Source organism: Ornithodoros turicata, unplaced genomic scaffold, assembly GCF_037126465.1.
Source record: "Ornithodoros turicata isolate Travis unplaced genomic scaffold, ASM3712646v1 ctg00000955.1, whole genome shotgun sequence".
Taxonomy (NCBI): domain Eukaryota; kingdom Metazoa; phylum Arthropoda; class Arachnida; order Ixodida; family Argasidae; genus Ornithodoros; species Ornithodoros turicata.
This window is the reverse complement of record NW_026999426.1, coordinates 484767-510999: the sequence shown is the minus strand read 5'-3', so window position 1 is coordinate 510999 and position 26233 is coordinate 484767. Positions and strand designations below refer to the sequence as shown.

The window sequence follows — 26233 nt, the reverse complement described above, 5'->3', positions numbered from 1 at the left end:
TTACCGAAATATCGCATTGGGCACACTGCCCTGGGACCGAAACCCCAGCCGACCACTTGACAAGAGGCATTACTGCGCTGAAACTGATTAGCAGTCAAAGCTGGTGGCATGGGCCTAAGTGGCTAGCGCAGACTGCGGGTGCTGGCCGAACGATTTCGTCGAACAGTATCCACGAACGGATGAGGAACGCCTACAATGTCAGTCATTACTGCAAGTGGCGTTGCAACAATGGTCGCCACTTCTTGATTTGGATGCGTTCGGCAAGTATTCCCGTGTTTTGCGAACGACTGCCTGGATTCTTCGATTCATTGCAAATTGTCGGCATCAGGAAGAACGGCTCACGGGTCCCTTGTCTGCAGACGAACTACTTCATGCGGAAACGTACTGGGTACGTACTTCGCAGGCCGCAACGTATCTAGATGAGGTTTATGCACTGAGGGAGAAGCTGGAATTTCCCACGAACTCGAAGATCGCAAATTTGCAGCCGTTTCTGGATGCAACTGGTGTTCTCCGGCTTAAGGGTCGGCTTCACTATGCGGATGAAGTAGAACAAGTCAAGCATCCCATCATCATTTCGAAGGAGCACCGCCTGGCACACCTTATAGCGTCTGCTTCACACAACCACACACTACACGGAGGACTCCAGGACACCATGAACGACCTTAGGGAGAAATGGTGGATTCCCCATGCTAGACAATTTGTGAAGACTGTGATCTTCCGCTGCCCAGCGTGCAAACGCTTCCGACTTCAGCCAGCGAGAGCACCTACTGCTCCGTTACCTGCAGAGCGAGTAACCCCCATTCTTCCGTTTGAAGTGGCAGGAGTAGATTTTGTCGGCCCAGTTTTTGTAAAAACCGATGACGGATCAAAGAGATCTTATATCTCATTGTTTACTTGTGCCGTTACCAGGGCGGTACATTTCGAACTAATCAGCAACCTCGGAGCCAACGCATTCCTTCTTGCATTCAGGAGATTTGTGTCCCGTCGTGGAATACCCTCGGTGATGTACTCAGATAACGCCTTGACATTTAAAAGGGCCGCGAAAGATATCCAGAAGTGAGGGAGTCTAATACGGCAAGACGACGCGCAGAATTATATGGCCACAACTATGATCAGCGGGAGGTTCATGCCGGAAAGAGCACCGTGGTGGGGCGGGTTTTGGGAGAGACTCGTTCAGACCCTTAAACATGCTCTACGAAGAGTCATCGGAAAGCAGTCGTTGACGATCGAAGAAATGGAAACGGTGCTAGCCGAAGCCGAAGCAGCAGTAAACTCACGGCCCATCACGTACTTGCATTCCTCACCCAACGGGCCTACTGCTCTGACACCAGCGCACCTCCTAGTTGGAAACTACAGAACAACCAGATCAACTACAGAAGCGCTTTCGCGAAGGTGGGTGCACCAGCAAAAGATAGCTGACCACTTTTGGAAACGTTGGCACAAGGACTATCTGTGGGAGTTGCGATCGGCCCATGTATCACGTACCACGCCTTCTCATTCCATGAAAGAAGGCGATCTTGTACTCGTTCATGAAGAACGAACACCGGGGCAAGTTTGGAAAACAGCAGGATTGTGAAGTTTCATCGAGGAAGAGATGGAGAGAACAGGTCATGTTCCATCAAGCTGCCATCAGGCAACATCACAAGACAGCAGCTGTACCCATTCGAGGGTCATCTCCAATGTGCTAGTGACGCCCATTCCGGGGGGGAGGATGTTGCGGAATGAGACCTGCAGCGCGAACCGTGCTTGATTTAGATTTTTTATGTACTGAAAAACGACGAGGTTGTTTGGACCTTTCAGGATTTATTGCTTTGTTTTTTTAGTGTTGTAACTCGTGAACGACGAGGAAGGAAAAACTAATTTTTGGATTTTTGGAACGTCTGGTCTGAGTCCTTTTCTCTAGCTCATCGAATGTCCTGCGTCACTCTGATCGAAACGAAATCCGGTTAGTAGCTCTCCATCTGACCATAACAAGGCGATCGGGGTTCTATACTTCGAATCTCCTCTCCGGACTCCCGAACCACCAGACTCCTCTGGCTATCCGCCAACGGACCGCCGACATACTACCCCCTGCCATGCTGAGCAGAGTTGACCCAGCACTCTCCGCATGCCAGCACATATCTCTCGTCAAGACGCCGTATTAGTTCATCGAATGCGCCTCGACGTGGCCTTCACAGCACAGTGGCGTTACCGCTTGAGACAAGTTAACTTTCCCCACTGCACTCACTGCGGTAGTGTTGAAGATCTCGAGCACATTCTTCTCCATTGCCCACACCACCACCCTTCCCGCTCCGTCCTCTCCGCCTCCCTCAACGAGCTAGACTCCCGTCCCCTCTCCCTCACAACATTGCTTAGCCCCTGGCCGCATCCACCTTCCACCTCACCAACGCTCTGCCCTCAAGGCTCTCTTAGCCTTTTTGGACGCCGCAGGACTTCGATCCTCATTGTAACAGGACCCATTACTTCGTTCCCAGCTTCATCTACAGCACTGGGTTAGAGTATCGCCCCCGCCGATGAAACTCCCCACCCATCATCCTGAAATAAAGTTGTTTTTTGCGCCTGCCTAACGTGTTCGGTGTGGTCTCGTGGCTAGGATACCTGGCATTCACCCAGCAGGCCTGGGTTCGATACCTGGCTTCGGAATTTCAGGTCCCTTGGTGTAATGGTCAGCACTCTGAATCTAGCGATCCGAGTTCGACTCTCGGTGGGACCTGTCTGTTTTTGTATCTATACCTGTTTCAGGCGCTGACTATTTTTTTCATCTCAATCCCTTTTTTTTCTGTCGACCAATTCCTGCGTAACGTGTCCTGTGTTGTCTAGTGGCTAGGATACCTCGCTTTCACCCAGGAGCCCTGGGTTGGATACCCGGCTTCGGAATTTCAGTTCCCATTGTGTAATGGTCTGGACTCTGGATCCAGCGATCCGAGTTCGAGTCTCGGTGGGACCTCTCTGTTTTTTTTTTCTATACCTGTTTCAGGCGTTGACAATTTTTTCATCTCAATCCCTTTTTTCTATCGATCAATTCCTGCATAACGTGTCCTCTGTGGTCTAGTGGCTAGGATACCTGGCTTTCACCCAGGAGCCCCGGGTTCGATACCGGGCTTCGGAATTTCAGGTCCCATGGCCTAATGGCCTGGACACTGAATACAACGATCCGAGTTCGACTCTCAGTGGGACCTGTCTGTTTTTGTATCTATACCTGTTTCAGGCGTTGATTATTTTTTTCATCTCAATCCCTTTTTTTCTATCGACCAATTCCTGCATAACGTGTCCTGTGTGGTCTCGTGGCTAGGATACCTGGCATTCAACGAGGAGGCACGGGTCCGATTCCCGGCAGCGGAATTTCAGTTGTAATGGTCAGCACTGTGGAGTCTGAATCGAGCGATACGAGGTCGCCTCTCAGTGTGACCTATCTGTTTTTGTATCTATACGTTTTTCAGGCGTAGTCTACTTTCTCGTTTCAATACCTTTTTCAATCGAACGCCTGCCTAAGGTGTCCAGTGTGGTCTAGTGACTAAGACACCTGGCTTTCACCCAGGAGGCTGGGTCTGGTTCCCGGCATCGAGTTTCAGGTCCCACGGTGTAATGGTCTGTTTTTGTCTGTTTTTCTATCTACGTTTTTCAGGCGTAGACTACTTTTTTGTTTCAATCCCTTTTTTCTATCGAACAACTCCTGCCTAACGTGTCCGGTGTGGTCTAGTGACCAAGATACCTGGCTTTCACCCAGGAGGCCCGGGTCTGATTCCCAGCATCGAGTTTCACGTCCCATGGTGTAATGGTCTGCACTCTCGACTCTGAATCCAGCGATCCGAGTTCGACTCTCGGTGGGACCTGTCTGTTTTTGTATCTATACCTGTTTCAGGCGTTGATTATTTTTTCATCTCAATACATTTTTTTCTATCGACCAATTCTTGCATAAAGTGTCCTGTGTGGTCTCGTGGCTAGGGTACCTGGCATTCAACGAGGAGGCACGGGTCCGATTCCCGGCAGCGGAATTTCAGTTGTAATGGTCAGCACTGTGGAGTCTGAATCGAGCGATACGAGGTCGCCTCTCAGTGGGACCTGTCTGTTTTTGTATCTATACGTTTTTCAGGCGTAGTCTACTTTCTCGTTTCAATCCCTTTCTCAATCGAACGCCTGCCTAAGGTGCCCAGTGTGGTCTAGTGACTAAGATACCTGGCTTTCACCCAGGAGGCTGGGTCTGGTTCCCGGCATCGAGTTTCAGGTCCCATGGTGTAATGGTCTGTTTTTGTCTGTTTTTCTATCTCCGTTTTTCAGGCGTAGACTACTTTTTTCGTTTCAATCCCTTTTTTCTATCGAACAACTCCTGCCTAACGTGTCCGGTGTGGTCTAGTGACCAAGATACCTGGCTTTCACCCAGGAGGCCCGGGTCTGATTCCTAGCATCGAGTTTCAGGTCCCATGGTGTAATGGTCCGCACTCTCGACTCTGAATCCAGCGATCCGAGTTCGACTCTCGGTGGGACCTGTCTGTTTTTGTATCTATACCTGTTTCAGGCGTTGATTATTTTTTTCATCTCAATACCTTTTTTTCTATCGACCAATTCCTGCATAAAGTGTCCTGTGTGGTCTCGTGGCTAGGGTACCTGGCATTCAACGAGGAGGCACGGGTCCGATTCCCGGCAGCGGAATTTCAGTTGTAATGGTCAGCACTGTGGAGTCTGAATCGAGCGATACGAGGTCGCCTCTCAGTGGGACCTGTCTGTTTTTGTATCTATTCGTTTTTCAGGCGTAGACTACTTTTTCGTTTCAATCCCTTTTATCAATCGAACAACTCCTCCTTAAGGTGTACGGTTTGGTCTAGTGACTAAGATACCTGGCTTTCACCCGGGAGGCCCGGATCTGATTCCCAGCATCGAATTTAAGGTCCCAGGGTGTAATGGTCTGCACTCTGGACTCTCAATCCAGCGATCCGAGTTCGACTCTCGGTGGGGCCTGTCTGTTTTTGTATCTAAACTGTTTCAGGCTTTGACTGCTTGTTTCATGTCATCCCTTGTTTCTATCGACCACCGCCTGCATTACGTGTCCGGTGTGGTCTAGTGGTTAGGATACCCGGCTTTCATCCGGGAGGCCCGGATCTGATTCCCAGCATCGAATTTAAGGTCCCAGGGTGTAATGGTCTGCACTCTGGACTCTCAATCCAGCGATCCGAGTTCGACTCTCGGTGGGGCCTGTCTGTTTTTGTATCTAAACTGTTTCAGGCTTTGACTGCTTGTTTCATGTCATCCCTTGTTTCTATCGACCACCGCCTGCATTACGTGTCCGGTGTGGTCTAGTGGTTAGGATACCCGGCTTTCACCCGGGAGGCCCGGATCTGATTCCCAGCATCGAATTTAAGGTCCCATGGTGTAATGGTCTGCACTCTGGAGTCTCAATCCAGCGATCCGAGTTCGACTCTCGGTGGGGCCTGTCTGTTTTTGTATCTAAACTGTTTCAGGCTTTGACTGCTTGTTTCATGTCATCCCTTGTTTCTATCGACCACAGCCTGCAAAACGTGTACGGTGTGGTCTATTGGTTAGGATACCCGGCTTTCACCCGGGAGGCCCGGATCTGATTCCCAGCATCGAATTTAAGGTCCCATGGTGTAATGGTCTGCACTCTGGACTCTCAATCCAGCGATCCGAGTTCGACTCTCGGTGGGGCCTGTCTGTTTTTGTATCTAAACTGTTTCAGGCTTTGACTGCTTGTTTCATGTCATCCCTTGTTTCTATCGAGCACCGCCTGCATAATGTGTCCGGTGTGGTCTAGTGGTTAGGATACCCGGCTTTCACCCGGGAGGCCCGGATCTGATTCCCAGCATCGAATTTAAGGTCCCATGGTGTAATGGTCTGCACTCTGGACTCTCAATCCAGCGATCCGAGTTCGACTCTCGGTGGGGCCTGTCTGTTTTTGTATCTAAACTGTTTCAGGCTTTGACGGCTTGTTTCATGTCATCCCTTGTTTCTATCGACCACCGCCTGCATAACGTGTCCGGTGTGGTCTAGTGGTTAGGATACCCGGCTTTCTCCCGGGAGGCCCGGATCTGATTCCCAGCATCGAATTTAAGGTCCCATGGTGTAATGGTCTGCACTCTGGACTCTCAATCCAGCGATCCGAGTTCGACTCTCGGTGGGGCCTGTCTGTTTTTGTATCTAAACTGTTTCAGGCTTTGACTGCTTGTTTCATGTCATCCCTTGTTTCTATCGACCACCGCCTGCATAATGTGTCCGGTGTGGTCTAGTGGTTAGGATACCCGGCTTTCACCCGGGAGGCCCGGATCTGATTCCCAGCATCGAATTTAAGGTCCCATGGTGTAATGGTCTGCACTCTGGACTCTCAATCCAGCGATCCGAGTTCGACTCTCGGTGGGGCCTGTCTGTTTTTGTATCTAAACTGTTTCAGGCTTTGACTGCTTGTTTCATGTCATCCCTTGTTTCTATCGACCACCGCCTGCGTAATGTGTCCGGTGTGGTCTAGTGGTTAGGATACCCGGCTTTCACCCGGGAGGCCCGGATCTGATTCCCAGCATCGAATTTAAGGTCCCATGGTGTAATGGTCTGCACTCTGGACTCTCAATCCAGCGATCCGAGTTCGACTCTCGGTGGGGCCTGTCTGTTTTTGTATCTAAACTGTTTCAGGCTTTGACTGCTTGTTTCATGTCATTCCTTGTTTCTATCGACCACCGCCTGCCTAACGTGTCCGGTGTGGTCTAGTGGCTAGGATACCAGGCTTTCACCCAGGAGGCCTGGGTCCGATTCCCGGCATCGGAATTTGAGTTGTTATGGTCAGCATTCTGGACTCTAAATCCAACCATCCGAGGTCGCCTCTCAGTGGGACCTGTCTGTTGTTGTATCTATACCTGTTTCTGGCATTGACTACCTTTTTCCATCTCAATCCCCTTTTTCTATCGAGCAACTCCTGCCTAAGGTGTCCGGTGTGTTCTAGTGACTAGGATACCTGGCTTTCACCCAGGAGGCCCGGGTCTGAGTCCCGGCATCGAGTTTCAGGTCCCATGGTGTAATGGTCTGTTTTTGTATCTATACGTTTTCAGGCGTAGACTACTTTTTTAGTTTCAATCCCTTTTTTCGATCGAACAACTCCTGCCTAAGGTGTCCGGTGTGGTCTAGTGACTAGGATACCTGGCTTTCACCCAGGAGGCCCGGGTCTGAGTCCCGGCATCGAGTTTCAGGTCCCATCGTGTAATGGTCTGTTTTTGTGTCTATACGTTTTCAGGCGTAGACTACTTTTTCGTTTCAATCCCTTATATCAATCGAACAACACCTCCTTAAGGTGTACGGTGTGGTCTAGTGACTAAGATACCTGGCTTTCACCCAGGAGACACGGGTCTGATTCCCGGCATCGAGTTTCAGGTGCCATCGTGCAATGGTCTGTTTTTGTATCTATACGTTTTCAGGCATAGACTACTTTTTAGTTTCAATCCCTTTTTTCAATCGAACAACTCCTGCCTAAGGTGTCCGGTGTGGTCTAGTGACTAGGATACCTGGCTTTCACCCAGGAGGCCCGGGTCTGAGTCCCGGCATCGAGTTTCAGGTCCCATGGTGTAATGGTCTGTTTTTGTATCTATACGTTTTCAGGCGTTGACTACTTTTTTAGTTTCAATCCCTTTTTTTCAATCGAACAACTCCTGCCTAAGGGGTCCGGTGTGGTCTAGTGACTAGGATACCTGGCTTTCACCTACGAGGCCCGGGTCTGAGCCCCGGCATCGAGTTTCAGGTCCCATGGTGTAATGATCTGCTTTTGTATCTATACATTTTCAGGCGTAGACTACTTTTTTTAGTTTCAATTCCTTTTTTCAATCGAACAACTCCTGCCTAAGGGGTCCGGTGTGGTCTAGTGACTAGGATACCTGGCTTTCACCTACGAGGCCCGGGTCTGAGTCCCGGCATCGAGTTTCAGGTCCCATGGCGTAATGGTCTGTTTTTGTATCGATACGTTTTCAGGCGTAGACTACTTTTTTAGTTTCAATCCCTTTTTTCAATCGAACAACTGCCTAAGGTGTCCGGTGTGGTCTAGTGACTAGGATACCTGGCTTTCACCCAGGAGGCCCGGGTCTGAGTCCCGGCATCGAGTTTCAGGTTCCATGGTGTAATGGTCTGTTTTTGTTTCTATATGTTTTCAGGCGTAGACTACTTTTTTAGTTTCAATCCCCTTTTTCAATCGAACAACTCCTGCCTAAGGTGTGCGGTGTGGTCTAGTGACTAGGATACCTGGCTTTCACCCAGGAGGCCTGGGTCTGATTCCTGGCATCGAATTTCGGGTCCCACGGTGTAATGGTCTGCACTCTGGACTCTGAATTCAGCTATCCGAGTTCGATTCTCGGTGGGACCTGTCTGTTTTTGTATGTATACCTGTTTCAGGCATTGACTAGTTTTTTCATCTCAATCCCCTTTTTCTATCGAGCAACTTCTGCCTAACGTGTCCTGTGTGGTCTCGTGGCTAGGATACCTGGTTTTCACCCAGGAGGCCCGGGTCTGATTCCCGCATCGAATTTCAGGTCCCATGGTGTAATGGTCTGCACTCTGGACTCTGAATTCAGCTATCCGAGTTCGATTCTCGGTGGGACCTGTCTGTTTTTGTATCTATACCTGTTTCAGGCATTGACTACTTTTTTCATCTCAATCCCCTTTTTCTATCGAGCAACTTCTGCCTAACGTGTCCTGTGTGGTCTTGTGGCTAGGATACCTGGCTTTCACCCAGGAGGCCCGAGTCCGATTCCCGCATCGAATTTCAGGTCCCATGGTGTTATGGTCTGCACTCTGGACTCTCAATCCAGCGATCCGAGTTCGACTCTCGGTGGGGCCTGTCTGTTTTTGTATCTAAACTGTTTCAGGCTTTGACTGCTTGTTTCATGTCATCCCTTGTTTCTATCGACCACCGCCTGCATAATGTGTCCGGTGTGGTCTAGTGGTTAGGATACCCGGCTTTCACCCGGGAGGCCCGGATCTGATTCCCAGCATCGAATTTAAGGTCCCATGGTGTAATGGTCTGCACTCTGGACTCTCAATCCAGCGATCCGAGTTCGACTCTCGGTGGGGCCTGTCTGTTTTTGTATCTAAACTGTTTCAGGCTTTGACTGCTTGTTTCATGTCATCCCTTGTTTCTATCGACCACCGCCTGCGTAATGTGTCCGGTGTGGTCTAGTGGTTAGGATACCCGGCTTTCACCCGGGAGGCCCGGATCTGATTCCCAGCATCGAATTTAAGGTCCCATGGTGTAATGGTCTGCACTCTGGACTCTCAATCCAGCGATCCGAGTTCGACTCTCGGTGGGGCCTGTCTGTTTTTGTATCTAAACTGTTTCAGGCTTTGACTGCTTGTTTCATGTCATTCCTTGTTTCTATCGACCACCGCCTGCCTAACGTGTCCGGTGTGGTCTAGTGGCTAGGATACCAGGCTTTCACCCAGGAGGCCTGGGTCCGATTCCCGGCATCGGAATTTGAGTTGTTATGGTCAGCATTCTGGACTCTAAATCCAACCATCCGAGGTCGCCTCTCAGTGGGACCTGTCTGTTGTTGTATCTATACCTGTTTCTGGCATTGACCACTTTTTCCATCTCAATCCCCTTTTTCTATCGAGCAACTCCTGCCTAAGGTGTCCGGTGTGTTCTAGTGACTAGGATACCTGGCTTTCACCCAGGAGGCCCGGGTCTGAGTCCCGGCATCGAGTTTCAGGTCCCATGGTGTAATGGTCTGTTTTTGTATCTATACGTTTTCAGGCGTAGACTACTTTTTTAGTTTCAATCCCTTTTTTCGATCGAACAACTCCTGCCTAAGGTGTCCGGTGTGGTCTAGTGACTAGGATACCTGGCTTTCACCCAGGAGGCCCGGGTCTGAGTCCCGGCATCGAGTTTCAGGTCCCATCGTGTAATGGTCTGTTTTTGTGTCTATACGTTTTCAGGCGTAGACTACTTTTTCGTTTCAATCCCTTATATCAATCGAACAACACCTCCTTAAGGTGTACGGTGTGGTCTAGTGACTAAGATACCTGGCTTTCACCCAGGAGACACGGGTCTGATTCCCGGCATCGAGTTTCAGGTGCCATCGTGCAATGGTCTGTTTTTGTATCTATACGTTTTCAGGCATAGACTACTTTTTTAGTTTCAATCCCTTTTTTCAATCGAACAACTCCTGCCTAAGGTGTCCGGTGTGGTCTAGTGACTAGGATACCTGGCTTTCACCCAGGAGGCCCGGGTCTGAGTCCCGGCATCGAGTTTCAGGTCCCATGGTGTAATGGTCTGTTTTTGTATCTATACGTTTTCAGGCGTTGACTACTTTTTTAGTTTCAATCCCTTTTTTTCAATCGAACAACTCCTGCCTAAGGGGTCCGGTGTGGTCTAGTGACTAGGATACCTGGCTTTCACCTACGAGGCCCGGGTCTGAGCCCCGGCATCGAGTTTCAGGTCCCATGGTGTAATGATCTGCTTTTGTATCTATACATTTTCAGGCGTAGACTACTTTTTTTAGTTTCAATTCCTTTTTTCAATCGAACAACTCCTGCCTAAGGGGTCCGGTGTGGTCTAGTGACTAGGATACCTGGCTTTCACCTACGAGGCCCGGGTCTGAGTCCCGGCATCGAGTTTCAGGTCCCATGGCGTAATGGTCTGTTTTTGTATCGATACGTTTTCAGGCGTAGACTACTTTTTTAGTTTCAATCCCTTTTTTCAATCGAACAACTGCCTAAGGTGTCCGGTGTGGTCTAGTGACTAGGATACCTGGCTTTCACCCAGGAGGCCCGGGTCTGAGTCCCGGCATCGAGTTTCAGGTTCCATGGTGTAATGGTCTGTTTTTGTTTCTATATGTTTTCAGGCGTAGACTACTTTTTTAGTTTCAATCCCCTTTTTCAATCGAACAACTCCTGCCTAAGGTGTGCGGTGTGGTCTAGTGACTAGGATACCTGGCTTTCACCCAGGAGGCCTGGGTCTGATTCCTGGCATCGAATTTCGGGTCCCACGGTGTAATGGTCTGCACTCTGGACTCTGAATTCAGCTATCCGAGTTCGATTCTCGGTGGGACCTGTCTGTTTTTGTATGTATACCTGTTTCAGGCATTGACTAGTTTTTTCATCTCAATCCCCTTTTTCTATCGAGCAACTTCTGCCTAACGTGTCCTGTGTGGTCTCGTGGCTAGGATACCTGGTTTTCACCCAGGAGGCCCGGGTCTGATTCCCGCATCGAATTTCAGGTCCCATGGTGTAATGGTCTGCACTCTGGACTCTGAATTCAGCTATCCGAGTTCGATTCTCGGTGGGACCTGTCTGTTTTTGTATCTATACCTGTTTCAGGCATTGACTACTTTTTTCATCTCAATCCCCTTTTTCTATCGAGCAACTTCTGCCTAACGTGTCCTGTGTGGTCTTGTGGCTAGGATACCTGGCTTTCACCCAGGAGGCCCGAGTCCGATTCCCGCATCGAATTTCAGGTCCCATGGTGTTATGGTCTGCACTCTGGACTCTGAATTCAGCTATCCGAGTTCGATTCTCGGTGGGACCTGTCTGTTTTTGTATCTATACCTGTTTCAGGCATTGACTACTTTTTTCATCTCAATCCCCTTTTTCTACCGAGCAACTCCTGCCTAACGTGTCCTGTGTGGTCTCGTTGCTAGGATACCTGGCTTTCACCCAGGAGGCCCGAGTCCGATTCCCGGCACCGGAATTTCAGTTCTAATGGTCTGCACTCTGGGACTCTGAATCGAGCGATCCGAGATCGCCTCTTGGTGGGACCTGTCTGTTTTTGTATCTATACCTGTCTCAGGCATTTGACTACTCACTCCCATTTTTCTATCGAGCAACTCCTGCCTAACGTGTCCTGTTTGGTCTCGTGGCTAGGATACTTGGCTTTCACCCAGGAGGCCCGAGTCCGATTCCCGGCACCGGAATTTCAGTTCTAATGGTCTGCACTCTGGGACTCTGAATCGAGCGATCCGAGATCGCCTCTTGGTGGGACCTGTCTGGTTTTGTATCTATACCTGTCTCAGGCATTTGACTACTCACTCCCCTTTTTCTATTGAGCAACTCCTGCCTAACGTGTCCTGTTTGGTCTCGTGGCTAGGATACCTGGCTTTCACCCAGGAGGCCCGAGTCCGATTTCCGGCATCGGAATTTAAGTTGTAATGGTCAGCACTCTGGGACTCTGAATCGAGCGATCCGAGATCGCCTCTCAGTGGGCCCTGTCTGTTTTTGTATCTATACCTGTTTCAGGCATTGACTACTTTTTTCATCTCAATCCCCTTTTTCTATCGAGCAACTTCTGCCTAACGTGTCCTGTGTGGTCTTGTGGCTAGGATACCTGGCTTTCACCCAGGAGGCCCGAGTCCGATTCCCGCATCGAATTTCAGGTCCCATGGTGTTATGGTCTGGACTCTGGACTCTGAATTCAGCTATCCGAGTTCGATTCTCGGTGGGACCTGTCTGTTTTTGTATCTATACCTGTTTCAGGCATTGACTACTTTTTTCATCTCAATCCCCCTTTTCTACCGAGCAACTCCTGCCTAACGTGTCCTGTGTGGTCTCGTTGCTAGGATACCTGGCTTTCACCCAGGAGGCCCGAGTCCGATTCCCGGCACCGGAATTTCAGTTCTAATGGTCTGCACTCTGGGACTCTGAATCGAGCGATCCGAGATCGCCTCTTGGTGGGACCTGTCTGTTTTTGTATCTATACCTGTCTCAGGCATTTGACTACTCACTCCCCTTTTTCTATCGAGCAACTCCTGCCTAACGTGTCCTGTTTGGTCTCGTGGCTAGGATACCTGGCTTTCACCCAGGAGGCCCGAGTCCGATTTCCGGCATCGGAATTTAAGTTGTAATGGTCAGCACTCTGGGACTCTGAATCGAGCGATCCGAGATCGCCTCTCAGTGGGCCCTGTCTGTTTTTGTATCTATACCTGTTTCAGGCATTGACTACTTTTTTCATCTCAATCCCCTTTTTCTATTGAGCAACTCCTGCCTAACGTGTCCTGTTTGGTCTCGTGGCTAGGATACCTGGCTTTCACCCAGGAGGCCCGAGTCCGATTTCCGGCATCGGAATTTAAGTTGTAATGGTCAGCACTCTGGGACTCTGAATCGAGCGATCCGAGATCGCCTCTCAGTGGGACCTGTCTGTTTTTGTATCTATACCTGTCTCAGGCATTGACTACTTTTTTCATCTCAATCCCCCTTTTCTATCGAGCAACTCCTGCCTAACGTGTCCTGTTTGGTCTCGTGGCTAGGATACCTGGCTTTCACCCAGGAGGCCGAGGTCCGATTCCCGGCATCGGAATTTCAGTTCTAATAGTCAGCACTCTGGGACTCTGAATCCAGCGATCCGAGATCGCCTCTCAGTGGGACCTGTCTGTTTTTGTATCTATACCTGTTTCAGGCATTGACTACTTTTTTCATTTCAATCCCCTTTTTCTATCGAGCAACTCGTGCCTAACGTGTCCGATGGCTAGGATACTTGGCTTTCACCCAGGAGGCCGAGGTCCGATTCCCGGCATCGGAATTTCAGTTCTAATGGTCAGCACTCTGGGACTCTGAATCCAGCGATTCGAGATCGCCTCTCAGTGGGATCTGTCTGTTTTTCATGTTTTATGTTTCAGGCATTAACTACCTTTTTTCATTTCAATCCCCTTCTTCTATCGAGCAACTCCTGCCTAACGTGTCCGCTGTGGTCTAGTGGCTAGGACACTTGGCTTTTACCCCTACACTTTCTTGATTCGAAACCAAACGGCGGTGGTCCGTCCCTGGCGTTCCTTCCTCATTGTGTCCTTGCGCCCACTTATTCGTTGACTAGGAGATATAGGTGCGGATCGATGTGAAAATGTTGGAGGATGGGGTGGTGCACTACCCATTAAAGTCACAACGTCCCAATAAGAAGAAAAAAACAGAGAGAAAAAAGCGTTTCTCCTCGCTCTTTTCCTATCTGTGATTTATTCTTTGGAAAGCGCTGACAAATGAGCTCGGTGTTTGTCTCAGAGTGAGGAGGGTGTCAGCCTCCCCACTGTAAACGGTATCTAGTATTATCTTAGAGAGTACGTGAAAAGCAAAACACTTGCCAATATATTCCAAAAGTCGGGAATCATCATGCAAGAAGGAAAAAAATAACACCGAGGGTGCACTGATGATGTCTCCCGTAAGGGGGGGTCTATATATCATGTGATCGGTGTCCGGTGAAATTTTGATGCTCCATAATGTGGGCTATCTTTGTAAGGGAAGACAGTTCCAATCACGAAAACAAAATATATTTAATAAAAAAATAGTCGTTAGTGTGAGAATGGAAAGTGATCGATGATTAAGCCAAGTTCCTGTTCTAGTAACAGAAAAAAACCTGCGGAACAGCCTCTTCCGTTCTTAAAAAAGCGGGGCAGAGAAAGAAAACCCAATTGAGTTTGCGTAGCAGACGGTTCGGGAAAGTTCTCGAAGCCTGTACTTTTGTGTTGGCGCAGCTGGAAGCCAGCAAAATATATGGCCCTGCCAACAAAAAACGAGTCGCATCTTAAAGCTGTCAGCACCCAAACAAACGTACTCGCGTAGACAGTGGCCACATGAACCACATGCGTCGTTTGCTATGAGGAGCCCGTTCTTTATGCGTATCCATTTCTAGCGCATGGCTATGGCTGGAGACATGTGGTGGGGGGGCACGTTACTTGACGACGTACCATTCGCCTTTATCGTTCTCCGATACGCACTTTTGACAAGGGGGGGGGTCTTTTAAAAGAGCTGTGTTGTGAGCCCAATTTTTTTCTCTAGCAACGTGTTCCCCGAATAATTAAACGAGCCCCCGCGAAAGAACGGCGAACGCAGATGACCTACAGCGCCTGCAAGGCCAAGGCCCTGAACATATTTTAAAAAAATATCCACGAAGGGGTTTGCCAAGAGGTAGCACAAGAACACATTCATTACTCAGTAGTCCAGAAGTACAACTGTGACAGATCACCAACGTAGCCGAACAGGAGATAAAAAAAACACGACAAACAACATCTTGCGGAGGGTGCATCTATTCGGCGTTTTCATCTGTCCAACAGTCTCGCGCATATGTCCGCGAATACATAACAATCCACTTGTGAAGAGAGCATATGAGAGAAACAGATAACCTGGTGTAAATGATTCCCAGACATGCGGCTACTCACGTAAAGCGTCATAGCTCAAGCACACACCCTATATAGCATCAGGCCTGCGCGCTTACATCACCCACGGAGGCCTGCCTGGCTTTGCGAGCTACTTCGAGCTTTCTTCATGTTAGCTCTTTCAATGATGTCAAAGCTCGGCAAGGGCTCGGCGAAACAGCTCAGCGCTCGTTTAAAGCTGGTTTTAAGGCTTCTGGAGGAAGAGACATCCAGAAAGTACGCAGAGGGCTCAAAATCCATGCCGTGGTCGTTTAAGGGAAAACTCGGTACCAAAAACGAGTTGAGGCAACAATGCGACATCAGTCCGTGCCGTATGATACTCTAGTTATTACAATTTCCCATGCCCAAGCGGCGCAGATAATTAGAAAATGAATGTTTTTACTTTGACTGATTTGACGGAAAGGTAGTCCGGCAACACTGGGCCTCACCTCATCGGTATTCATCGTGTACCTCTTCCTGTAGGCTTTGCTTTTAGCGTTGTCGAATAATTTAGAACGAAATCGAGGAAGCAGATGACAAGTCATCGATGTGGCACGAAGTAGTTACAAAACGCGTGCCCGAAAAGCAGCCGGTGGCCCGCACGACACTACCGGTTGCTTCACGCAGGGTACAGGAGGTGGGAGAGGAAGCCTTCAGAAGTTTAGGTTTCGTTTTGCGCTTCGCAGCTCTTTCAGCAACTACCGAGTCATCGACTGTCAAACCAACTTTATTTGTCATTTCGGAAGAATGTATCGTGCTTATTTACACAGTCATTATAATAGTTTCGGATTGTCCCGGAGTCTCCCTTTAAGGCTCCTTTTGGGCCTTCCGGAAGACTCTGGGGGCGTCTTAAGACCAGGAAAAAACTATTCCAAAAAGCCAGGAGAGGACACGACTAAGAACGAGAAAAAAATCTAAACACCGGCTTGACACAACAAAAAAATAACAATTTACTACAGACGTTTTGTGTCCCATATGGGAGACATCCTCAGTGAGAAAGAGAATGAAGGGCGAACACAACCAACAGATTATTTAAGCAGGTCAGCGAACACCCCGGTGAGAAGACCGCGCGGCTTGCCTTGCACGATCAGAGGTGCCTCGAATGAGCTTTGTTCTCTGGCCAGGGTCTCTGCATTGAGGAAATCGAAATAATGTCCCACTGTCCAACTATGACCGGTTACATCAATTAAGAAATAAATCACACAACTGTGAAGGGTATTCTCAAGTGTCGTCATAAGGACTGGGGGTCTATATATGATGTGATCGGTGTCTGGTGAATCTCTGATGGTCCATAGTGTCGGCTATCTTTGTAAGGGAAGACAGTTCCAATCACGATAAAAAAATATATATGTTTAATAAAAAAAGTCGTCAGTGTGAGAATCGAAAGTGACCGATGATTAAGCCAAGTTCCTGTTCTAGAAACAGAAAAAGACCTGCGGAACAGCCTCTTCCGTTCTTAAAAAAGAGGGAAAGAGAGAGAGAACACACAATTGAGGCTGCGCAATAGAGGGTTCGGGAAAGTTCTCGAAGCCTGTACTTTGTGTTGGCGCAGCTGGAAGCCAGCAAAATAAATGGCCCTGCCAAGAGAAAACGAGTCGCATCTTAAAGCTGCCAGCACCCAAACAAACCTACTCGAGTATAGACAGTGGTCACATGGATCACATGCGTCGCTTATTATGAGAAGCCCGTACTTTATGCGTATCCATATCTGGCCCAATGTCATCGCATGTGGCGAGGACCACGTTACTTCACGACGTATCATTCCCCTTCATCGTTCTCAGATACGTTCTTTTCACTAAAAGGGGGGGGGGGATCTTTTAAAGGAGCACTGTAGTTGCCCCGGTTTCTTTTTGTTTTTCTCGCGGCGTGTTCTGCGACGAATTAAATGAGAAAGAACGACCCGACGCAGATGACGTACTAGCAAGGCCTAGGCTGAACATATTAAAAAAATTGCCACTTGTGAAGAGGACATATGAGAGAAACAGATAACGTCATGTAAATGGTTCCCGGACACGTAGCTCGTGACGTAACGCGTCATAACTCAAGCAACACCTCCTGATAGCATCACCCCTGCGCGCTTACGTCAACCACGGATTTTTGTATCTATACTTGTTTCAGGCATTGACTACTTTTTTCGTCTCAATCCCCTTTTTCTATCGAGCAACTCCTGCCTAACGTGTCCGGTGTGGTCTCGTGGCTAGGATACCTGGCTTTCACCCAGGAGGCCCGAGTCCGATTCCCGGCATCGGAATTTCAGTTGTTATGGTCAGCATTCTGGACTCTGAATCCAACCATCCGAGATCGCCTCTCAGTGGGACCTGTCTGTTTTTGTATCTATACCTGTTTCAGGCATTGACTACTTTTTTCGTCTCAATCCCCTTTTTCTATCGAGCAACTCGTGCCTAACGTGTCCGATGGCTAGGATACTTGGCTTTCACCCAGGAGGCTGAAGTCCGATTCCCGGCATCGGAATTTCAGTTCTAATGGTCAGCACTCTGGGACTCTGAATCCAGCGATTCGAGATCGCCTCTCAGTGGGACCTATCTGTTTTTCATGTTTTATGTTTCAGGCATTGACTACCTTTTTTCATTTCAATCCCCTTCTTCTATCGAGCAACTCCTGCCTAACGTGTCCGGTGTGGTCTCGTGGCTAGGATACCTGGCTTTCACCCAGGAGGCCCGAGTCCGATTCCCGGCATCGGAATTTCAGTTGTTATGGTCAGCATTCTGGACTCTGAATCCAACCATCCGAGATCGCCTCTCAGTGGGACCTGTCTGTTTTTGTATCTATACCTGTTTCAGGCATTGACTACTTTTTTCGTCTCAATCCCCTTTTTCTATCGAGCAACTCGTGCCTAACATGTCCGATGGCTAGGATACTTGGCTTTCACCCAGGAGGCTGAAGTCCGATTCCCGGCATCGGAATTTCAGTTCTAATGGTCAGCACTCTGGGACTCTGAATCCAGCGATTCGAGATCGCCTCTCAGTGGGACCTATCTGTTTTTCATGTTTTATGTTTCAGGCATTGACTACCTTTTTTCATTTCAATCCCCTTCTTCTATCGAGCAACTCCTGCCTAACGTGTCCGGTGTGGTCTCGTGGCTAGGATACCTGGCTTTCACCCAGGAGGCCCGAGTCCGATTCCCGGCATCGGAATTTCAGTTGTTATGGTCAGCATTCTGGACTCTGAATCCAACCATCCGAGATCGCCTCTCAGTGGGACCTATCTGTTTTTCATGTTTTATGTTTCAGGCATTGACTACCTTTTTTCATTTCAATCCCCTTCTTCTATCGAGCAACTCCTGCCTAACGTGTCCTGTGTGGTCTCGTGGCTAGGATACCTGGCTTTCACCCAGGAGGCCCGAGTCCGATTCCCGGCATCGGAATTTCAGTTGTTATGGTCAGCATTCTGGACTCTGAATCCAACCATCCGAGATCGCCTCTCAGTGGGACCTGTCTGTTTTTGTATCTATACCTGTTTCAGGCATTGACTACTTTTTTCGTCTCAATCCCCTTTTTCTATCGAGCAACTCGTGCCTAACATGTCCGATGGCTAGGATACTTGGCTTTCACCCAGGAGGCTGAAGTCCGATTCCCGGCATCGGAATTTCAGTTCTAATGGTCAGCACTCTGGGACTCTGAATCCAGCGATTCGAGATCGCCTCTCAGTGGGACCTATCTGTTTTTCATGTTTTATGTTTCAGGCATTGACTACCTTTTTTCATTTCAATCCCCTTCTTCTATCGAGCAACTCCTGCCTAACGTGTCCGGTGTGGTCTAGTGGCTAGGATACTAGGCTTTTACCCCTACACTTTCTTGATTCGAAACCAAACGGCGGTGGTCCGTCCCTGGCGTTCCTTCCTCATTGTGTCCTTGCGCCCACTTATTCGTTGACTAGGAGATATAGGTGCGGATCGATGTGAAAATGTTGGGGGATGGGGTGGTGCACTACCCATTAAAGTCACAACGTCCCAATAAGAAGAAGAAAAAAAAAACAGAGAGAAAAAAGCGTTTCTCCTCGCTCTTTTCCTACCTGTGATTTATTCTTTGGAAAGCGCTGACAAATGAGCTCGCTGTTTGTCTCAGAGTGAGGAGGGTGTCAGCCACCCCACTGTAAACGGTATCTAGTTGTATCTTAGATAGTACGTGAAAGGCAAAACACTTGCCAATATATTCCAAAAGCCGGGAATCATCATACAAGAAGGAAAAAAATAACACCGAGTGTGCACTGATGATGTCTCCCGTAAGGAAGACGAAACTTTTGAATACATTGGTTATTTTGTTATCTTAAGTCGGTGGTATTTTTTCCTTCCGGCAAAATACTTGCAAATAAGAAATAAAGCACACAGCTGTGGAGGGTACTCTTAAGTGTTGTCATGAGGACTGGGGGGGGTCTATATATCATGTGATCGGTGTCCGGTGAAATTTTGATGATCCATAATGTCGGCTATCTTGGTGAGGGAAGATAGTTCCAATCACGAAAACAAAATATATTTAATAAAAAAATAGTCGTCAGTGTGAGAATCGAAAGTGATCGATGATTAAGCCAAGTTCCTGTTCTAGAAACAGAAAAAAAAAACTGCGGAACAGGCTCTTCCGTTGTTAAAAAAGAGGGGCAGAGAAAGAAAACCCAATTGAGTTTGCGCAGCAGACGGTTCGGGAAAGTTCTCGAAGCCTGTACTCTTGTGTTGGCGCAGCTGGAAGCCAGCAAAATATATGGCCCTGCCAACAAAAAACGAGTCGCATCTTAAAGCTGTCAGCACCCAAACAAACGTACTCGCGTAGACAGTGGCCACATGAACCACATGCGTCGTTTGCTATGAGGCGCCCGTACTTTATGCGTATCCATTTCTAGCGCATGGCCATGGCTGGAGACATGTGTGAGGGGGGTTGGGCACGTTACTTGACGACGTACCATTCGCCTTTATCGTTCTCCGATACGCTCTTTTGACGAGGGGGGGGGGGTCTTTTAAAAGAGCTGCGTTGTGAGCCCGATTTTTTCTCTAGCAACGTGTTCCACGAATAATTAACCGAGCCCCTGCGAAAGAACGGCGAACGCAGACGACCAACAGCGCCTGCAAGGCCAAGGCCCTCAACATATTAAAAAAAAAATATCCACGAAGGGGTTTGCCAAGAGGTAGCACAAGAACACATTCATTACTCAGTAGTCCAGAAGTACAACAGTGACAGATCACCAACGTAGCCGAACAGGAGATAAAAAAAAAACACGACAAACAACATCTTGCGGAGCGTGCATCTATTCGGCGTTTTCATTTACGCTGCGGCTGTCCAACAGTCTCGCGCATATGTCCGCGAATACATAACAATCCACTTGTGAAGAGAGCATATGAGAGAAACAGATAACCTGGTGTAAATGGTTCCCAGACACGCGGCAACTCACGTAAAGCGTCATAGCTCAAGCACACACCCTATATAGCATCAGGCCTGCGCGCTTACATCACCCACGGAGCGCTGCCTGGCTTTGCGAGCTACTTCGAGCTTTCTTCATGTTAGCTCTTTCAATGATGTCAAAGCTCGGCAAGAGCTCGGCGAAACAGCTCGGCGCTCGTTTAAAGCTGGTTTTAAGGCTTCTGGAGGAAGAGACATCCAGAAAGTACGTGGAGGGCTCAAAATCCATGCTGTGGTCGTTCAAGGGGAAACTCGGTACCAAAAACGAGTTGAGGCAACAATGCGACATCAGTCCGTACCGTATGATACTCTAGTTATTACAATTTCCCATGCCCAAGCGGCGCAGATAATTAGAAAAGGAATGTTTTTACTTTGACTGATTTGACGGAAAGGCAGTCCGGCAACACTGGGCCTCACCTCACCGGTATTCATCGTGTATCTCTTCCTGTAGACTTTGCTTTTAGCGTTGTCGAATAATTTAGAACGAAATCGAGGAAGCAGATGACAAGTCATCGATGTGGCACGAAGTAGTTACAAAACGCGTGCCCGAAAAGCAGCCGGTGGCCCGCACGACACTACCGGTTGCTTCACGCAGGGTACAGGAGGTAGGAGAGGAAGCGTTTCAGAAGTTTAGGTTTCGTTTTGCGCTTCGCAGCTCTTTCAGCAACTACCGAGTCATCGACTGTCAAACCAACTTAATTTGTCATTTCGGAAGAATGTATCGTGCTTATTTACACAGTCATTATAATAGTTTCGGATTGTCCCGGAGTCTCCCTTTAAGGCTCCTTTTGGGCCTTCCGGAAGACTCTGGGGGCGTCTTACGACCAGGAAAAAACTATTCCAAAAAGCCAGGAGAGGACACGACTAAGAACGAGAAAAAAAATCTAAACACTGGCTTGACACAACAAAAAAATAACAATTTACTAGAGACGTTTTGTGTCCCATATGGGAGACATCCTCAGTGAGAAAGAGAATGAAGGGCGAACACAATCAACAGATTATTTAAGCAGGTCAGCGAACACCCCGGTGAGAAGACCGCGCGACTTGCCTTGCACGATCAGAGGTGCCTCGAATGAGCCGATTGCAGCAGTTTTCTAGGACCCCCTCTTTGTTCTCTGGCCAGGGTCACTGCATTGAGGAAATCGAAATAATGTCCCACTGTCCAACAATGACCGGTTACATCAATTAAGAAATAAATCACACAACTGTGAAGGGTATTCTCAAGTGTCGTCATAAGGATTGGGGGTCTATATATGATGTGATCGGTGTCTGGTGAATCTCTGATGATCCATAGTGTCGGCTCTCTTTGTAAGGGAAGACAGTTCCAATCACGACAAAAAAATATATATTTAATAAAAAAAGTCGTCAGTGTGAGAATCGAAAGTGACCGATGATTAAGCCAAGTTCCTGTTCTAGAAACAAAAAAGACCTGCGGAACAGCCTCTTCCGTTCTTAAAAAAGAGGCACAGAGAGAGAGAACACACAATTGAGGCTGCGCAATAGAGGATTCGGGAAAGTTCTCGAAGCCTGTACTTTGTGTTGGCGCAGCTGGAAGCCAGCAAAATATATGGCCCTGCCAACAACAAACGAGTCGCATCTTAAAGCTGCCAGCACCCAAACAAACCTATTCGCGTATAGACAGTGGTCACATGGATCACATGCGTCGGTTATTATGAGAAGCCCGTACTTTATGCGTATCCACATCTGGCCCAATATCATCGCATGTGGCGAGGACCACGTTACTTCACGACGTATCATTCCCCTTCATCGTTCTCAGATACGTTCTTTTCACTAAAAGGGGGGCCCGGCGTCGGGAACTTGGTGCCCCCATCGCCCGGCAGCAGCCGCAGTAGCCCCCTCCTGCACTCACGGTTGGGTCGCCGCAGGAGGGAGATCCCCACGTATAGCTGTGCGTGGCTTTCCCGTGTCTGGGGAAAGGGGGATCCTGGCGGTTGAGTGGACCCGGAGGTTGTTTAGGACCCTTCGGGAAAGCAACACACCGCTTTGGCCCCTGCTTCCCATAGTCGGGTGGTCCTGGAAGGCCCGGCCAGGATTATTCAGCTAGTCGCCATCTCCCCCTTCATTACTTTTTCTTTCTCCACTCCTTCACTATCTTCCTTTTCCTCTTTTCAGCTTCTTTGGCGGCAAGGGTCAACCTTGGGCAGTCCTTTCACTCTCCAGTAGCTGCACTAGGGTATAGTGCAGAGGCAGGCGTTAGCGTGTGGGACACGTTCCCTTGTTGGGCTCCATGGTGGGCGACGCACCACTGCACTGAACCACAACATTTCTTTTATGGATTCTTCAAACTCAAAAAAACATGATCGGTACCGAAAGCGGCACCGCACCGATGTACTAGCAACACAATCACTGGACCTCACACCAGAACCATGGTTTGCAAAGGTCCTGATCATCCATGGAGAAAACGGGTCTAAGCCACTGAGCAAAGTATCACCATTTGTGATCGCGAAGGAACTGGAAAAAGCCATAGGGAAGTCCTACTTCGCGAAAAAGTTGACTACAGGAGGCTTGCAGATCGATGTCCAGACACGACAGCAAAGCTCGACTCTGCTTTCCCTGAACAGAATTGCTGACGTACCTGTTACAGTTTCGAGGCATCGTACGCTGAACATAGTGAAGGGCGTGATATCTGAGCATGAACTTCTTGATTGTTCAGATGCTGAAATCGAAGAAGGTCTAAAGGATGAAGGTGTTGTGACAGCGCGGCGAATAACTATGCGTCGAGACGGTAAGGAGATTTCCACTAAACACATTGTCCTTTCATTTCAATTACATAAGCTTCCCACTACCATTAAAGCAGGGTACATCAACTGTCACGTCCGGCCATATATCCCAACTCCGCGGAGGGGCTTTAAGTGCCAACGTTTTGGCCACGGCTCGCAGGTCTGTCGTGGACAGGCCACCTGCCCGAAATGCGCAGGCACTGATCACGCTGCAGAGACCTGTGAGAAGGATGTCAGATGTGCAAACTGTAAAGGTAATCATCCTGTCTACTCTCGCTCCTGTCCACGGTGGAAGGAAGAGAAAGACATACTGAAGGTCAAAGTGACACATAATCTTTCGTACAGAGATGCAAAAGCGCAGGTTGAGTTTTCAAAAAAGGGAACCTTCTCCGAAGTGGTGCGCAGGGGAGTAGCACCACTGAGGAAATCTGTAGAGACCCAGACTTCTGGGTCTCTACCCAATACTCCCCAACAAAAGGGAAAGGACACAGAGGTGTCTCTTCCTGTTTCTGGATCTCCTCCGGAGACAGCCACAACTTCTACTGAAGTTGATGGCGCTGCCTCCATCTGGGATGGGGCCACACCAGGCCAATCCCAGGCCACATTGCAAGACATGGACATGGACGACGACGACTGCTTATCGCAGAAGTCGTCGTCTAGTATCCCAGGTGTACTCTCTCAGGGGAAAGAAAAGAGAGAGAGGACATCTAGCCGAGGTAGGGGCAGCAGACCAGAAAGTACACCTGAAATACCTGTTTCAGGCATTGACTACTTTTTTCATCTCAATCCCCCTTTTCTATCGAGCGACTCGTGCCTAACGTGTCCGATGGCTAGGATACTTGGGTTTCTCCCAGGCGGCCGAGGTCTGATTCCCGGCATCGGAATTTCAGTTCTAATGGTCAGCACTCTGGGACTCTGAATCCAGCGATCCGAGATCGCCTCTCAGTGGGGCCTGTCTGTTTTTGTATCTATACCTGTTTCAGGCATTGACTACTTTTTTCATCTCAATCCCCTTTTTTCTGTCGAGCGACTCGTGTCTAACGTGTCCGATGGCTAGGATACTTGGCTTTCACCCAGGAGGCCGAGGTCCGATTCCCGGAATCGGAATTTCAGTTCTAATGGTGAGCACTCTGGGACTCTGAATCCAGCGTTCCGAGATCGCTTCTCAGTGGGACCTGTCTGTTTTTGTATCTATACCTGTTTCAGGCACTGACTACTTTTTCATCTCAATCCCCTTTTTCTATCGAGCGACTCGTGCCTAACGTGTCCGATGGCTAGGATACTTGGCTTTCACACAGGAGGCCGAGGTCCGTTTCCCGGCATCGGAATTTCAGTTCTAATGGTCAGCACTCTGGGACTCTGAATCCAGCGATCCGAGATCGCCTCTCAGTGGGACCTTTCTGTTTTTGTATCTATACCTGTTTCAGGCATTGACTACTTTTTTCATCTCAATCCCCTTTTTCTATCGAGCGACTCGTGCCTAACGTGTCCGATGGCTAGGATACTTGGCTTTCACCCAGGAGGCCGAGGTCCGATTCCCGGCACCGGAATTTCAGTTCTAATGGTCAGCACTCTAGGACTCTGAATCCAGCGATCCGAGATCGCCTCTCAGTGGGACCTGTCTGTTTTTGTATCTATACCTGTTTCAGGCATTGACTACTTTTTCATCTCAATCCCCTTTTTCTATCGAGCGACTCGTGCCTAACGTGTCCGATGGCTAGGATACTTGGCTTTCACACAGGAGGCCGAGGTCCGTTTCCCGGCATCGGAATTTCAGTTCTAATGGTCAGCACTCTGGGACTCTGAATCCAGCGATCCGAGATCGCCTCTCAGTGAGGCCTGTCTGTTTTTGTATCTATACTTGTTTCAGGCATTGACTACTTTTTTCATCTCAATCCCCTTTTTCTATCGAGCGACTCGTGCCTAACGTGTCCGATGGCGAGGATACTTGGCTTTCACCCAGGAGGCCGAGGTCCGATTCCCGGCACCGGAATTTCAGTTCCAATGGTCAGCACTCTAGGACTCTGAATCCAGCGATCCGAGATCGCCTCTCAGTGGGACCTGTCTGTTTTTGTATCTATACCTGTTTCAGGCATTGACTACTTTTTTCATCTCAATCCCCGTTTTCTATCGAGCGACTCGTGCCTAACGTGTCCGATGGCTAGGATACTTGGGTTTCACCCAGGAGGCCGAGGTCTGATTCCCGGCATCGGAATTTCAGTTCTAATGGTCAGCACTCTGGGACTCTGAATCCAGCGATCCGAGATCGCCTCTCAGTGGGGCCTGTCTGTTTTTGTATCTATACTTGTTTCAGGCATTGACTACTTTTTTCATCTCAATCCCCTTTTTTCTGTCGAGCGACTCGTGCCTAACGTGTCCGATGGCTAGGATACTTGGCTTTTACCCAGGAGGCCGAGGTCCGATTCCCGGTATCGGAATTTCAGTTCTATTGGTCAGAACTCTGGGGCTCTGAATCCAGCGGTCCGAGTTCGACTCTCGGTGGGACCTGTCTGTTTTTGTACCTATACCTGTCTCAGGCATCTCAGGCATTGACTACTTTTTTCATCTCAATCCCCTTTTTCTATCGAGCAACTCCCGTCTAACGTGTCCTGTGTGGTCTCATGGCTAGGATACTTGGCTTTCACCCAGGAGGCCCGGGTCCGATTCCCGGCATCGGCATTTCAGTTCTAATGGTCAGAACTCTGGGACTCTGAATCGAGCGATCGGAGATCGCCTCTCAGTGGGACATGTCTGTTTTTGTATCTATACCTGTTTCAGGCATTGACTACTTTTTTCATCTCAATCTCCTTTTTCTATCGAGCAACTCGTGCCTAACGTGTCCGATGGCTAGGATACTTGGCTTTCACCCAGGAGGCCGAGGTCCGATTCCCGGCATCGGAATTTCAGTTCTAATGGTCAGCACTCTGGGACTCTGAATCCAGCGATTCGAGATCGCCTCTCAGTGGGACATGTCTGTTTTTGTATCTAT

The 26233-nt window shown here is 48.8% G+C and overlaps 1 protein-coding gene and 12 non-coding genes across 13 annotated transcripts; all 13 read left to right on the top strand.

The window, feature by feature from the left end:
• The first annotated feature begins 5356 nt into the window (after window positions 1–5356).
• Trnae-cuc (transfer RNA glutamic acid (anticodon CUC)) lies at window positions 5357–5428 on the top strand. The gene has a single exon. It is a non-coding gene; the product is annotated as a tRNA-Glu (tRNA).
• A 164-nt stretch (window positions 5429–5592) lies between these two features.
• Trnae-cuc (transfer RNA glutamic acid (anticodon CUC)) lies at window positions 5593–5664 on the top strand. The gene has a single exon. It is a non-coding gene; the product is annotated as a tRNA-Glu (tRNA).
• Window positions 5665–5828: 164 nt separating this feature from the next.
• On the top strand, window positions 5829–5900 carry Trnae-cuc (transfer RNA glutamic acid (anticodon CUC)). Its single transcript has one exon. It is a non-coding gene; the product is annotated as a tRNA-Glu (tRNA).
• A 164-nt stretch (window positions 5901–6064) lies between these two features.
• On the top strand, window positions 6065–6136 carry Trnae-cuc (transfer RNA glutamic acid (anticodon CUC)). Its single transcript has one exon. It is a non-coding gene; the product is annotated as a tRNA-Glu (tRNA).
• Window positions 6137–6300: 164 nt separating this feature from the next.
• Window positions 6301–6372, top strand: Trnae-cuc (transfer RNA glutamic acid (anticodon CUC)). The gene has a single exon. It is a non-coding gene; the product is annotated as a tRNA-Glu (tRNA).
• Window positions 6373–6536: 164 nt separating this feature from the next.
• Trnae-cuc (transfer RNA glutamic acid (anticodon CUC)) lies at window positions 6537–6608 on the top strand. The gene has a single exon. It is a non-coding gene; the product is annotated as a tRNA-Glu (tRNA).
• An 88-nt stretch (window positions 6609–6696) lies between these two features.
• Trnae-uuc (transfer RNA glutamic acid (anticodon UUC)) lies at window positions 6697–6768 on the top strand. The gene has a single exon. It is a non-coding gene; the product is annotated as a tRNA-Glu (tRNA).
• A 1744-nt stretch (window positions 6769–8512) lies between these two features.
• Trnaq-cug (transfer RNA glutamine (anticodon CUG)) lies at window positions 8513–8584 on the top strand. Its single transcript has one exon. It is a non-coding gene; the product is annotated as a tRNA-Gln (tRNA).
• A 401-nt stretch (window positions 8585–8985) lies between these two features.
• On the top strand, window positions 8986–9057 carry Trnae-cuc (transfer RNA glutamic acid (anticodon CUC)). The gene has a single exon. It is a non-coding gene; the product is annotated as a tRNA-Glu (tRNA).
• Window positions 9058–9221: 164 nt separating this feature from the next.
• Trnae-cuc (transfer RNA glutamic acid (anticodon CUC)) lies at window positions 9222–9293 on the top strand. The gene has a single exon. It is a non-coding gene; the product is annotated as a tRNA-Glu (tRNA).
• Window positions 9294–9381: 88 nt separating this feature from the next.
• On the top strand, window positions 9382–9453 carry Trnae-uuc (transfer RNA glutamic acid (anticodon UUC)). Its single transcript has one exon. It is a non-coding gene; the product is annotated as a tRNA-Glu (tRNA).
• A 1744-nt stretch (window positions 9454–11197) lies between these two features.
• Trnaq-cug (transfer RNA glutamine (anticodon CUG)) lies at window positions 11198–11269 on the top strand. The gene has a single exon. It is a non-coding gene; the product is annotated as a tRNA-Gln (tRNA).
• Window positions 11270–22795: 11526 nt separating this feature from the next.
• On the top strand, window positions 22796–24163 carry LOC135375903 (uncharacterized). The gene has a single exon (XM_064608535.1). The coding sequence runs from the start codon at window positions 22796–22798 to the stop codon at window positions 24161–24163; it is 1368 nt and encodes a 455-aa protein (XP_064464605.1).
• Window positions 24164–26233: the final 2070 nt, after the last annotated feature.

Excerpts from the sequence above, each read along its gene's own strand:
- LOC135375903 (XM_064608535.1), top strand. The coding sequence starts at position 22,796 with ATGGATTCTTCAAACTCAAAAAAACATGATCGGTACCGAAAGCGGCAC.